We start from the raw sequence: 13,761 nt of genomic DNA on the forward strand, positions 1-13,761 counted from the left end.
ACTTTTCTGGACATTTTAAATTCAAAAGGAATTACATCTATTTTTATAATTTCAATTTCAATACTTCATTTTAATATAAAATCAATCTAACACATGAATTAGCCTTAAAGTCTATCGTTAGTAAGTCGACTTGCAACAAAAAACTTTAAAAAACATCATACAGTAAGTATTTATGACCCAATGCACTTTTGTAGAATAATCTATGTCAAATTTATTATTTTTAAATGATTTCACATTCGTTTTTAAGACTCTTTCATCTAAATTATTAAAAAATAGTTTAAGCACTTATCATTGCAAAAATAAGTTACATGGCATTTTTGTAATATAAGAATTCGAAAAAAATATTTCATTACACAAAAATTTAAGTACAGTAAGAAATTGATGCTCTTCATAATCAAATAATTACACAATTGAAATAGCTGTATTATTTATGTAAGTTTGCTAAGCAGATGTTCCCATCAATAATTATTGAGATTCATAAAATTAAGATTTTTGAATGTGCTATCATTATTTTATAATTGTAAAGAAATTTCCGAATATTCTAATAAAATCTAAAATCTTGAAAAATCAAAATCTGAAACATTTTAAATCATAACAAATGAAATATCATAAAGAAATCATTTTCATTAAAACTCTAAATAATAGAATGCTAAGTCAAATCAAAAACTCTTAATAATGAAAACAAAAAATTGAATATCGAAGTGAAAACAATCTTAATTTTGATCACTCAGAATAGAGAATAAAACATTATAAATTAGAGACATGCGTTGTAAAGTAAATAAAACTTTAGACAATATAATAAAAATAATATGAAATATCAATGGAAATCAATTAATGGTCTGCCATCCAATTAAAGAAAAAGCAATAATTATTCAGGAAATAATAAAGAACTTTAAATATAAATTTCTTATCTAGGATATGTGAAATTTTAACATTTAAAAATTACTGAATATCATGAAATAAAAAAGCGTATTCGTTTGTCAAAGTAGGTGAACATTAAGGCAATTCCTAAAGAGTTTTTGAATATTTTCTTATTTCTAATGGAGTCGATTTAAATATCTGAAGTTTAACTGACAGCTGAAATAAGGCATCTGAAAGCAAAGTTAGTTATTCTAGTATTAGCATGCATGAACTACATATTGTTAATTTAAAAAATAGATGATTCTTGGATAATCAAAATTGTTGCTTAATGCTGATACATATAACATCATCTTTGTAGTATTTATTGCATATGAGAAAGATGTAAATAAATTCTTTGAAGAAATAAAATTTGAAGCTGATATCGAAAATTAATGGACCGATTTGAATGGAATCTTCTTATTATTATTAATGATCATCGACCTTCTCGTCCTTACCATCTGTTTCGACTGGCCTTGCAAGATTTTCAAGAGAGTCAGGATCTGCATGCAGCTTTTAAAATGATTCAATTATCTTCATCTCATGATTGTAACATTTTGAAGAGGAACAACAGAAACTTTATGGGATTTATGATGCAAACCATAAAACTTCTTAATGTATTAGGCATTCTTGTGATGTGCAGGTTTATAGAATTGCATTTTCAATCATGCTTTTGGAAAAATAAATATTCACTCAATTTCCGACTTTTTCTTCATTTAAAATTCAAACAAAAAAAATGATAAATAAATATTAATTAAATATGGATTTAAAATGTAATAGTATCTAAATATTCACTAATTCAAATAGTCGCAAATAAATTTATGACTATTCAAATTCGATTCTATTCAAAAATTCAATGATTACTCGACTCTATCTTTAAATTTCCAATTTTAATGATGACTTGGAAAATTCAATAGTTGCAATCAAATTCTCAGACTTAACTCAAGCATTGAATAAGGCATATTCATCATATATGGAAATATTTCCATATAAATGTATCTCTTAAGGATAGTTCTTATATTTTGATTACTTGATTGATATTTCATTGTTAATAATCTATTTATATCTACATTGCATTATTCTTCATGATTTGATATGTATATGTTTCTGATGAAATTCATAATTATCTTAGCTTCAGTGGAGTTATTTCTTTGAGATTGAGGTTTTTTATTCAATATCATTATTGCATCATTAATTAAAGAGTTAGTTTATGTGTTTGCAAAAATTGACTAAAAAAACTTTAGATAATATACAATTCATGTAATCAAATAAACATATCAATTAGTACAGCAAATATAAATACCCATCAATTCAAATTTTTTTGGGCCCCATTTTTTAATGAAATATTAATCCCCAAAAGAATTTGAAGTGATTGGTATTCCAATATACTTCAAACATTTTTCTGAGCTTTGCTCAGAAAAATGTTTGAAGTATATTTCTAATCTCTTGTACTAAATTGAGTGTATTGCAGAATTATCCTGTCACAAATTTAGTTTAGATCTCAACATAGAACAAGATATTTAAATTAAGAAATAAATTGCAAACTTTGACCGACAAGAGTGTATTGTGCAAATTTTGTCATATTTACAATTTCTTTTTAATGAAATGAATTAAATTGAGGAAAAATTACTGCTCAGCAATACAATTTAGCTATTTAGCATGCAAATTATATTGCTTATTTTTAATTTTTCATGAACGGTTTAAGACAAAATTTTGGGATCCGCTGACAAGGAGCATATGAAAATTTTGTTTTGAAATAAGAATATATAATATTGGATTATACGCTCAAAGAGTTGTTACTTCTATGTAATTGAAGTTTTCAATTCAATAGAAAATTGAAAGGAAAGGGAAAATTATCATTTTTTAGAATGTCCAAAGTTTCTTGTGGCAGATCATATTTTAATGATCTGATGCCGCAATATGCTGGATACTGTGAGGTTATGAAAATCATATATCGCCTCAAGGCAGAAAGAATCGAAGATATTAATAATATTCATAAAATGATTGAAGAAAGATTGATATCAACAAAATTTTTCACACCGGATAGCATTTTATCTCTTTTAATCGATGCACTAACGTACAATAATGGTAATTTATGGGCATATTATATGCTTTACAAAAAGATTTTGGAATATTATAATGATGAGAGTTTCAGCAATTCTAACATCTCATTTTTTGAAAATCTGGCTTCTGAGCACGAATCATTATGCATACATAAAGAAAATACAATATACAAAGCTATTATGGATGATAACAAAGAATTATTCATAGCAATTTCACAAAATCAAAATTTCAATGTTTTTCAGGTGCTAAATAATAGTAACTATCCTCACTGTGATCAATCTGGTTATTCATTGCTTGAATTATGTTGCTATCATGGAGCAGTGGGTTGTTTTAAATACCTGCTTACAGAATATGGCTTGAATATTACTCAGACTTGTCTTCAGTTTTCGTTTTTGAGTGGTAAACCAGACATCATGAGTAAATGTTTACAAACTATTAATCCAGACAATGAATGCATGCGATATGCAATCATTTCGCACAACATCGATTTTGTAACATTCCTGATGGATGAATATAAATTAGAAATTGATATATATTGTTGTTGCAGAAACTGCAATCTCCAAGTATTTTTTGCATACTTGGACCAATCTCAAGATATTAACAATACTTTTATATACTCATCATGCTTTAATATCCCTCAACTCTGTGAATATTTCATTTCGCAAGGTGCAAATCTCAAAGCAACGACTGAAAATTATAGCACAGCTCTTCATTATGCTGCATACTTTAATTGTTTAAGTTCTCTAAAATACCTCATTTCAATTGGAGCTAATGTTAATGCAAAAACATATTATTTAAAGACACCTCTCCATCTAGCAGCAAAATTTAATAACTTAGAAATTATAAAATTTCTCCTTTCACATAGGGCACGAGTTAATTCCAAGGATTCAAATCGATATACTGCTCTTCATTATGCAGTGGAATGCAATCATAAAGAAGTAGTGGAATATTTATTAGATAATGGAGCAAAAATCAATACAAAAACTTTGACCAAAACTGTTTTCCATATTGCAGTTTATAAGGATTTAAATGATATTGTTGATATTCTTATTTCACATGGTGCAAATTTAAATATAAAAGATATTAATGGTAAATCTATGATTCATTATGCTATTAAAACTGATAATTATGAATTATTCAATAAATTTGTTGCTCATGGTGCTTCTCATGAAATCAAAGACAATAAAAAAAGAACTTCACTCCAACATGCAGTCGAGAAAAATAATATGAATTTTATCAATATCCTATTGGAGAATAATGCAAATATCAATGCAAAATATATTGATGAAAGGAGCATTCTTCAATATTCAATTGAGAATAATCAAGACGAATTAGCAAAAGTGCTAATTCTAAGTGGAGCAAAGATAAACACAAAAAGTAATATTGGGAGAACTCCGCTTCATTCTGCAATGCTTGCGAATAAAGATGAAATTGTTGGCTTGCTTTTATCACATGGAGCAAATCTAAATGCAAAAGACAAATCAAATCAGACTCCCCTTCTTATTGCAGTTGAAAAACAACATTTATCCTATATAAGCCAACTTGTCTCAAATGGTGCAAAGCTTAATACAAAAATCTTGTATGATGGGGATACTGTCCTTCATACTATTGCACAATATAATTACATTGAAGCTGCTGAAATTCTAATTCCTCACGGTGCAAGTGTTAATGCTCGAAATAAAATCGGACGTACTCCATTACATGTTGCCACATTGTATAATCACAAATCAATGATGAAACTTCTTTTATCAAATGGGGCAGACATTAATGCAATTGATAAGTATCATCAAACTGCCCTTCATTTAATCGCTGATTGCGAAAATTATGATTTAGTAGACTTCCTAATTTCATCAGGCATTAATATAAACTTAAAAGATAAAGATGGAAATACAGCTTTTCATTATGCTGTAAGAACTACAGAAACAACAACAGCAGAATATCTTTTAAGATCTGGGATAGATATTAACACCAAAGGTGGAAATGAAATGATAGCGCTTCATTTTGCTGTCCTTCATTTTGCTGAAACTCCATTGAATTTAGAGATGATAGAATTTCTTATTAATAATGGAGCTGATATTAATGCACGAGATGAAGATGGTAAAACTGTGCTTCACTATACGGTTGAACAAAATATAATATCTTTAGAAGAATATTTTCTTTCACATGGAGCAGACGTAAATGCGAAAGATAACTATGGAAAAACACCTCTTCATTATATAAACAAAAGAAATAACATTACAATTTTCAATCTTCTGATTTCTTATGATGCGGACGTCAACGCAAGGAATGAAAATGGAAACACACCTCTTTATTTTGCGATATGTCAAAATAGAGATGACATTTCTGAACTTCTTGTATCAAATAATGTCGATATCAATGCAACAAATAATTAGGGACAATCAGCACTTCACTATACTTATTATTTCAATCGTCAATATTTAATACAATATCTTTTATCACATGGCGCTGAAAATCTGATAGACAAAAACAAAAAGGAGCCTTTAGATTATCTAGGTGAATACAATTCGAAATTGTATACATGCGGTTGTTGTTTGAGAAAAATTCATTTGATATTATAATTATCTATTACTTCAGTATTTTCAAATTAAAAATTTATAAATTTTTCAAATATATTTAACATTCCATCCAGATGCCAACCTTTTCATGAATTCAAAAAGTGTTAAAATTTCAGAAGTGCTCATAATAAGACTTTGGGCATTAAAAATCTAATTGAGTTTTTCATTTAAAAAAGTAATACAATAACAGTTGTGACATACGATTATTTTCTTTTTCAAAATTGAATATTTTTCAATCACCATTATAATAGCCATATTCAGTTTTACATAATACTTGATAATATCCTTTTACCGCAGGCCATCGAGGCGTGAAGCTTCCATAATACTGTTTTTAGAATTTGAAGTTATATACTGAAAGAACGTTGGAGGAATATATATATAAATATATATATCCAACCATTCAAATTTTTTTGGGTCACTTTTTTTTATAAAATCATAATCCCAAAACAATTTGAAGGGTGTGATATAGCGAATATACCTCAAATTTTTCTGAGACAAGGCTCAGAAAAATTTGAGGTATATTGTTTATATATATATACATGTTTAAATGAGACAATTGTAAAAAGTCTATTAGCATATAAAATAATGCTTATATTTAGTAAAATTAATATACATTTCATGGCTAGATTTCGAGAAAAATTGAAATCATGATTTATTGAGTTGCAATAATATATCATTGTGAATTCTGAAGTTTACACTTTTTTTTACAAGTTATCAAAAATATTTCGCAATATCTTGCATAACATATTGTTTGGTACTATTTTTAATTGAATGAAACCTAGCAATCATGCAATTTATTGTGTTGGTGATTTAAGGCTTCACTAGCATGACTTGATATATTCTATTAGCTAATATTTAATTTTTATTGACCCACCCAAAAAAGTCTTCTTCCACTAACATGAGTTATAACGTGCTTTTTCTGAAAATGATAAACTAGAATTAATATATATTGTAGAACATATATTTCATCTTTTTAAAAATTTTGAATATTTTTTGTCATGTTAGTGAAGCATAAAAATTTTTGAGACCTAATTTCTGAATTAATTCAATACACATTCAAAGTGTTTGAAATATGTTTCTTAATGATTACAAGTATAGTCTGTAAATAAGAGTCTTTATTATTTTAAATAATAAACAAGCATGCCATGAAGCTTTTTGTCAGAGTGAAATAAAAAATTTTAATGATATGTAGCGTGGATGTAAATAGTTGCAACAATTCTTTAGGCAAAAAAATCAAATTTGATATAATATAATTTCGGGCCTCAGTTGGCCAGGTTTGCCCTTCGGGCAAGCCCAGCCAACTTTGCCAAAATAAATATATTATGATTATAGGAAATGAGTTTATACAATTAAATTTGAATTTGTGTGATTAATATTATATTTCAAAGATTATTATGTAAAACATATGAGAGATTTTTATATCCATCGAAGTGGTTTAGAGAATACTTTGAGATTTTAGAGAATTTTCGAAAGAAATATTGAAAGCAAAGCATTTATTAAGAATTTGTTGTGAAATGAATACACTTCGATAAGATATTAGATCAGTTTGTGACATGGCAAAATTAGAGCCGAAGTCATGTTCATAAATGAAGAAAATGTCTTAGCTATAGCAAACGGTTGTAATGTATTTGAAATATTAATAGTCTTATTGTAATCTGATATCTATGCGATCATAGATATTTTTTGAGAAAGTATTTCGGAAATTATGTAATTTGTAAGGATATTGAGGTACTAAAGTTAAAAATTAATTAGGCATGTGATGATAGAACTTGTTATAGAGGAAAATCTAGAATTTTAGAATTTTCAAAATTCATCTGTAACCAAATGAGCATATTGTGAATCATTTAAGGTATGATGGGGTTTTCTGCGTGATGGATGTGTGCATGATGGATATGTGCATGATGGATATGTGCATGATGGATGAGTGCATGATGGATGGGTGGGTGGGTGCGTGATGCGAGTATGGTACGTGGGTGGTTTCACAGAATTTTTATGCATTTTCAATTTAAAACAATCTTTATTTGATAATACGAATAAAACTACAATAGTTTTCATCTAATCTATTAATTATCTCTCTTAAATCATCGATAAAATTAAATCTAAATTTTTTTCATTGATTCCCAATAAAATCAGTTTAGCCTAAGGGAGTTTGCTTTCGCATTTCTATGTTGATTACTTTCATTTAAATTATTCATTAAATTACAAAAATATTCCTTGATATATTTTGCCAATTCTTAATTAAATGTTAAGTACTTTCTATATATCAAGTTTGAGCACAAGCTGAGTTAAATTTAGGAATATGACTGATATTGAGATATATATTTTGCCAATTTGAAGTTTACAATTTGTAGAGTGTCTCCAAACTGAAGTTTAGAGTTGGAGAAGATTTTTCTCCATACGAGATCCTTAATCAAATAGCTCAGATTAATAATATGATATTATTTTAAATATGATGAAAATTTTTGAGTGAAAACTATCAAAACCAAGTCTTAAAAAATAGATATTTAAAAATGTTTTTTGATTGTTACACTACTTGTGAAAAAATGCCTATATATATCATCTATCGGCGCGCTCAGCGCGCCGATAGATGAATGAAAAATTAAGGTGATCTGCTCTTGAACCTTTGCCAATATGAAATTTTTCATGACAGCCTTGTTTAATTTCACCAAGCATCATCTACATGCTTTACATATAACATTACATATAATTTTTGAAATCAATAACTTCTGTTATGAAATTAGTTCAAAATATTATTTGAAAAATTAAAAATCATTCAACTCGACATAGAAAGCGATCTAGAGCCCCAAAGTTTTACCACGATAGTAATCATATATTTCAAGTATTTTGATGGAATGAAAGGGCATCCTTAAGCAAATGTGTAAAATGGAGAAATCTCCAAGCTGAATAAATCATGCTAAGACCGAAATTTGACGAGAGCATAATAATAATAATAAAATCAAAAAAGTTTGATGACAATATATTGTTCACTATTTCTTTACTATTATAACGTAATGCAATATGAAGCGTGGTTTTTCATCATTTTCTTATTCATTGATATTTATACCATGTGAAATAAGAAGTTCGGCTATTTCTTTACTATTTTCACTTACTGCAATATGAAGAGTGGTTTTTCCATCATTATCTTTTTCATTGATATTTATACCATTTGAAATAAGAAGTTCGACTATTTCTTCATAATTCTTATCTGCTGCATAATGAAGAGCTGTTTTTCCATCATTATCTTTTTCATTGATATTTATACCATTTGAAATAAGAAGTTTAGCTGTTTTATTACTATTATAACGTGCTGCATGATGAAGAGTGGTTTTTCCATCATTATCTTTTTCATTGATATTTACACAATTTGAAATAAGAAGCTTAGCTGTTTTTATACATAAAATACTTGTTGCAAGATGAAGAGCGGTTTTTCCATCATTATCTTTTTCATTGATATTTATTCCATTTGAAATAAGAAGTTTAGCTGTTTCCTCATAATTCTCATTTGCTGCATAATGAAGAGCGGTTTTTCCATCATTATCTTTTTCATTGATATTTATACCATTTGAAATAAGAAGTTCGACTATTTCTTCATAATTCTTATTTGCTGCATAATGAAGAGCGGTTTTCCCATCATTATCTTTTTCATTGATATTTATACCATGTGAAATAAGAAGTTCAGCTGCTTCTTTACTTTCATATAATGCTGCAAAATGAAGAGCGGTATTTCCATTATAATCTTTTTCATTGATATTTGCACCATGTGAAATAAGAAGTTCGGCTGTTTCTTTACTATTTTCACTTACTGCAATATGAAGAGCGGTTCTTCCATCACTATCTTTTTCATTGATATTTATACCATGTGAAATAAGAACTTCAGCTATTCCTTTACTATTATATATTGCTGCAAAATGAAGAGCGGTTTTTCCATCATAATCTTTTTCATTGATATTTGCACCATGTGAAATAAGAAGTTCGGCTGTTTCTTTGCTATTATTTTCTGCTGAATTATGAAGAGCGGTTTGTCCAAAATTATCTTTTTCATTGATATTTATATCATGTGAAATAAGAAATTCAGCTATTTCTTTACTATTATTTCCTGTTGCAATATGAAGAGCGGTTTTTCCAACTTCATCTTTTTCATTGATATTTATACCATGTGAAATAAGAAGTTCAGCCATTTCTTTACTATTATTTCCTGTTGCAATATGAAGAGCGGTTTCTCCATATTTACCTTTTTCATTGATATTTATACCATGTGAAATAAGAAGTTCAGCTGCTTCTTTACTTTCATATAATGCTGCAAAATGAAGAGCGGTATTTCCATTATAATCTTTTTCATTGATATTTGCACCATGTGAAATAAGAAGTTCGGCTGTTTCTTTACTATTTTCACTTACTGCAATATGAAGAGTGGTTCTTCCATCACTATCTTTTTCATTGATATTTATACCATGTGAAATAAGAACTTCAGCTATTCCTTTACTATTATATATTGCTGCAAAATGAAGAGCGGTTTTTCCATCATAATCTTTTTCATTGATATTTGCACCATGTGAAATAAGAAGTTCGGCTGTTTCTTTACTATTTTCACTTACTGCAATATGAAGAGTGGTTCTTCCATCACTATCTTTTTCATTGATATTTATACCATGTGAAATAAGAACTTCAGCTATTCCTTTACTATTATATATTGCTGCAAAATGAAGAGCGGTTTTTCCATCATAATCTTTTTCATTGATATTTGCACCATGTGAAATAAGAAGTTCGGCTGTTTCTTTACTATTTTCACTTACTGCAATATGAAGAGCGGTTCTTCCATCACTATCTTTTTCATTGATATTTATACCATGTGAAATAAGAACTTCAGCTATTCCTTTACTATTATATATTGCTGCAAAATGAAGAGCGGTTTTTCCATCATAATCTTTTTTATTGATATTTATACCATGTGAAATAAGAAGTTCGGCTGTTTCTTTGCTATTATTTTCTGCTGAATTATGAAGAGAGGTTTGTCCATCTTCATCTCTTTTATTGATATTTATACCATGTGAAATAAGAAGTTCGGCTATTTCTTTACTATTTTCACTTACTGCAATATGAAGAGTGGTTTTTCCATCACTATCTTTTTCATTGATATTTATACCATGTGAAATAAGAACTTCAGCTATTCCTTTACTATTATATATTGCTGCAAAATGAAGAGCGGTTTTTCCATCATAATCTTTTTCATTGATATTTGCACCATGTGAAATAAGAAGTTCGGCTGTTTCTTTACTATTTTCACTTACTGCAATATGAAGAGCGGTTCTTCCATCACTATCTTTTTCATTGATATTTGCACCATGTGAAATAAGAAGTTCGGCTGTTTCTTTACTATTTTCACTTACTGCAATATGAAGAGTGGTTTTTCCATCACTATCTTTTTCATTGATATTTATACCATGTGAAATAAGAACTTCAGCTATTCCTTTACTATTATATATTGCTGCAAAATGAAGAGCGGTTTTTCCATCATAATCTTTTTTATTGATATTTATACCATGTGAAATAAGAAGTTCGGCTGTTTCTTTGCTATTATTTTCTGCTGAATTATGAAGAGAGGTTTGTCCATCTTCATCTCTTTTATTGATATTTATACCATGTGAAATAAGAAGTTCGGCTATTTCTTTACTATTTTCACTTACTGCAATATGAAGAGTGGTTTTTCCATCACTATCTTTTTCATTGATATTTATACCATGTGAAATAAGAAGTTCAGCTGCTTCTTTACTTTCATATAATGCTGCAAAATGAAGAGCGGTATTTCCATTATAATCTTTTTCATTGATATTTGCACCATGTGAAATAAGAAGTTCGGCTGTTTCTTTACTATTTTCACTTACTGCAATATGAAGAGCGGTTCTTCCATCACTATCTTTTTCATTGATATTTATACCATGTGAAATAAGAACTTCAGCTATTCCTTTACTATTATATATTGCTGCAAAATGAAGAGCGGTTTTTCCATCATAATCTTTTTCATTGATATTTGCACCATGTGAAATAAGAAGTTCGGCTGTTTCTTTGCTATTATTTTCTGCTGAATTATGAAGAGCGGTTTGTCCAAAATTATCTTTTTCATTGATATTTATATCATGTGAAATAAGAAATTCAGCTATTTCTTTACTATTATTTCCTGTTGCAATATGAAGAGCGGTTTTTCCATCTTCATCTCTTTTATTGATATTTATACCATGTGAAATAAGAAGTTCGGCTATTTCTTTACTATTTTCACTTACTGCAATATGAAGAGTGGTTTTTCCATCACTATCTTTTTCATTGATATTTATACCATGTGAAATAAGAAGTTCAGCTGCTTCTTTACTTTCATATAATGCTGCAAAATGAAGAGCGGTATTTCCATTATAATCTTTTTCATTGATATTTGCACCATGTGAAATAAGAAGTTCGGCTGTTTCTTTACTATTTTCACTTACTGCAATATGAAGAGCGGTTCTTCCATCACTATCTTTTTCATTGATATTTATACCATGTGAAATAAGAACTTCAGCTATTCCTTTACTATTATATATTGCTGCAAAATGAAGAGCGGTTTTTCCATCATAATCTTTTTTATTGATATTTATACCATGTGAAATAAGAAGTTCGGCTGTTTCTTTGCTATTATTTTCTGCTGAATTATGAAGAGAGGTTTGTCCATCTTCATCTCTTTTATTGATATTTATACCATGTGAAATAAGAAGTTCGGCTATTTCTTTACTATTTTCACTTACTGCAATATGAAGAGCGGTTTTCCCATCATTATCTTTTTCATTGATATTTATACCATGTGAAATAAGAAGTTCAGCTGCTTCTTTACTTTCATATAATGCTGCAAAATGAAGAGCGGTATTTCCATTATAATCTTTTTTATTGATATTTGCACCATGTGAAATAAGAAGTTCGGCTGTTTCTTTACTATTTTCACTTACTGCAATATGAAGAGCGGTTCTTCCATCACTATCTTTTTCATTGATATTTGCACCATGTGAAATAAGAAGTTCGGCTATTCCTTTACTATTATATATTGCTGCAAAATGAAGAGCGGTTTTTCCATCATAATCTTTTTTATTGATATTTATACCATGTGAAATAAGAAGTTCGGCTGTTTCTTTGCTATTATTTTCTGCTGAATTATGAAGAGAGGTTTGTCCATCTTCATCTCTTTTATTGATATTTATACCATGTGAAATAAGAAGTTCGGCTATTTCTTTACTATTTTCACTTACTGCAATATGAAGAGTGGTTTTTCCATCACTATCTTTTTCATTGATATTTATACCATGTGAAATAAGAACTTCAGCTATTCCTTTACTATTATATATTGCTGCAAAATGAAGAGCGGTTTTTCCATCATAATCTTTTTCATTGATATTTAGCACCATGTGAAATAAGAAGTTCGGCTGTTTCTTTACTATTTTCACTTACTGCAATATGAAGAGCGGTTCTTCCATCACTATCTTTTTCATTGATATTTGCACCATGTGAAATAAGAAGTTCGCTGTTTCTTTACTATTTTCACTTACTGCAATATGAAGAGTGGTTTTTCCATCACTATCTTTTTCATTGATATTTATACCATGTGAAATAAGAACTTCAGCTATTCCTTTACTATTATATATTGCTGCAAAATGAAGAGCGGTTTTTCCATCATAATCTTTTTTATTGATATTTATACCATGTGAAATAAGAAGTTCGGCTGTTTCTTTGCTATTTTTTCTGCTGAATTATGAAGAGAGGTTTGTCCATCTTCATCTCTTTTATTGATATTTATACCATGTGAAATAAGAAGTTCGGCTATTTTTTATATTTTCACTTACTGCAATATGAAGAGTGGTTTTTCCATCACTATCTTTTTCATTGATATTTATACCATGTGAAATAAGAAGTTCAGCTGCTTCTTTACTTTCATATAATGCTGAAAATGAAGAGCGGTATTTCCATTATAATCTTTTTCATTGATATTTGCACCATGTGAAATAAGAAGTTCGGCTGTTTCTTTACTATTTTCACTTACTGCAATATGAAGAGCGGTTCTTCCATCACTATCTTTTTCATTGATATTTATACCATGTGAAATAAGAACTTCAGCTATTCCTTTACTATATATATTGCTGCAAAATGAAGAGCGGTTTTTCCATCATAATCTTTTTCATTGATATTTGCACCATGTGAAATAAGAAGT

At 28.5% G+C, this 13,761-nt stretch overlaps 3 protein-coding genes across 3 annotated transcripts, besides 1 other annotated feature; 1 reads left to right on the forward strand and 2 right to left on the reverse strand.

The window, feature by feature from the left end:
* Window positions 1–2,765: 2,765 nt before the first annotated feature.
* TVAGG3_0556260 (cyclin-dependent kinase inhibitor 2C-related family) lies at window positions 2,766–5,354 on the forward strand (the record flags this gene model as incomplete). The annotated part of the gene is made up of 1 exon (XM_001326122.1): window positions 2,766–5,354. One exon carries the CDS (start codon window positions 2,766–2,768, stop codon window positions 5,352–5,354), a length of 2,589 nt encoding a protein of 862 aa, XP_001326157.1.
* A 1,173-nt stretch (window positions 5,355–6,527) lies between these two features.
* Window positions 6,528–6,548: a mobile genetic element.
* A 2,033-nt stretch (window positions 6,549–8,581) lies between these two features.
* TVAGG3_0556280 (Ankyrin repeat family) lies at window positions 8,582–9,715 on the reverse strand (the record flags this gene model as incomplete). Its single annotated transcript, XM_001326121.1, has 1 exon — window positions 8,582–9,715. One exon carries the CDS (start codon window positions 9,713–9,715, stop codon window positions 8,582–8,584), a length of 1,134 nt encoding a protein of 377 aa, XP_001326156.1.
* A 1,778-nt stretch (window positions 9,716–11,493) lies between these two features.
* On the reverse strand, window positions 11,494–11,607 carry TVAGG3_0556290 (protein of unknown function (DUF3447); the record flags this gene model as incomplete). Its single annotated transcript, XM_051238346.1, has 1 exon — window positions 11,494–11,607. A coding segment is annotated over one exon (114 nt), but the record flags the coding sequence as incomplete, so codon positions are not given.
* Between the last annotated feature and the right edge of the window lie 2,154 nt (window positions 11,608–13,761).

This window comes from Trichomonas vaginalis, chromosome II (genome assembly GCF_026262505.1).
Source record: "Trichomonas vaginalis G3 chromosome II, whole genome shotgun sequence".
Taxonomy (NCBI): domain Eukaryota; phylum Parabasalia; order Trichomonadida; family Trichomonadidae; genus Trichomonas; species Trichomonas vaginalis.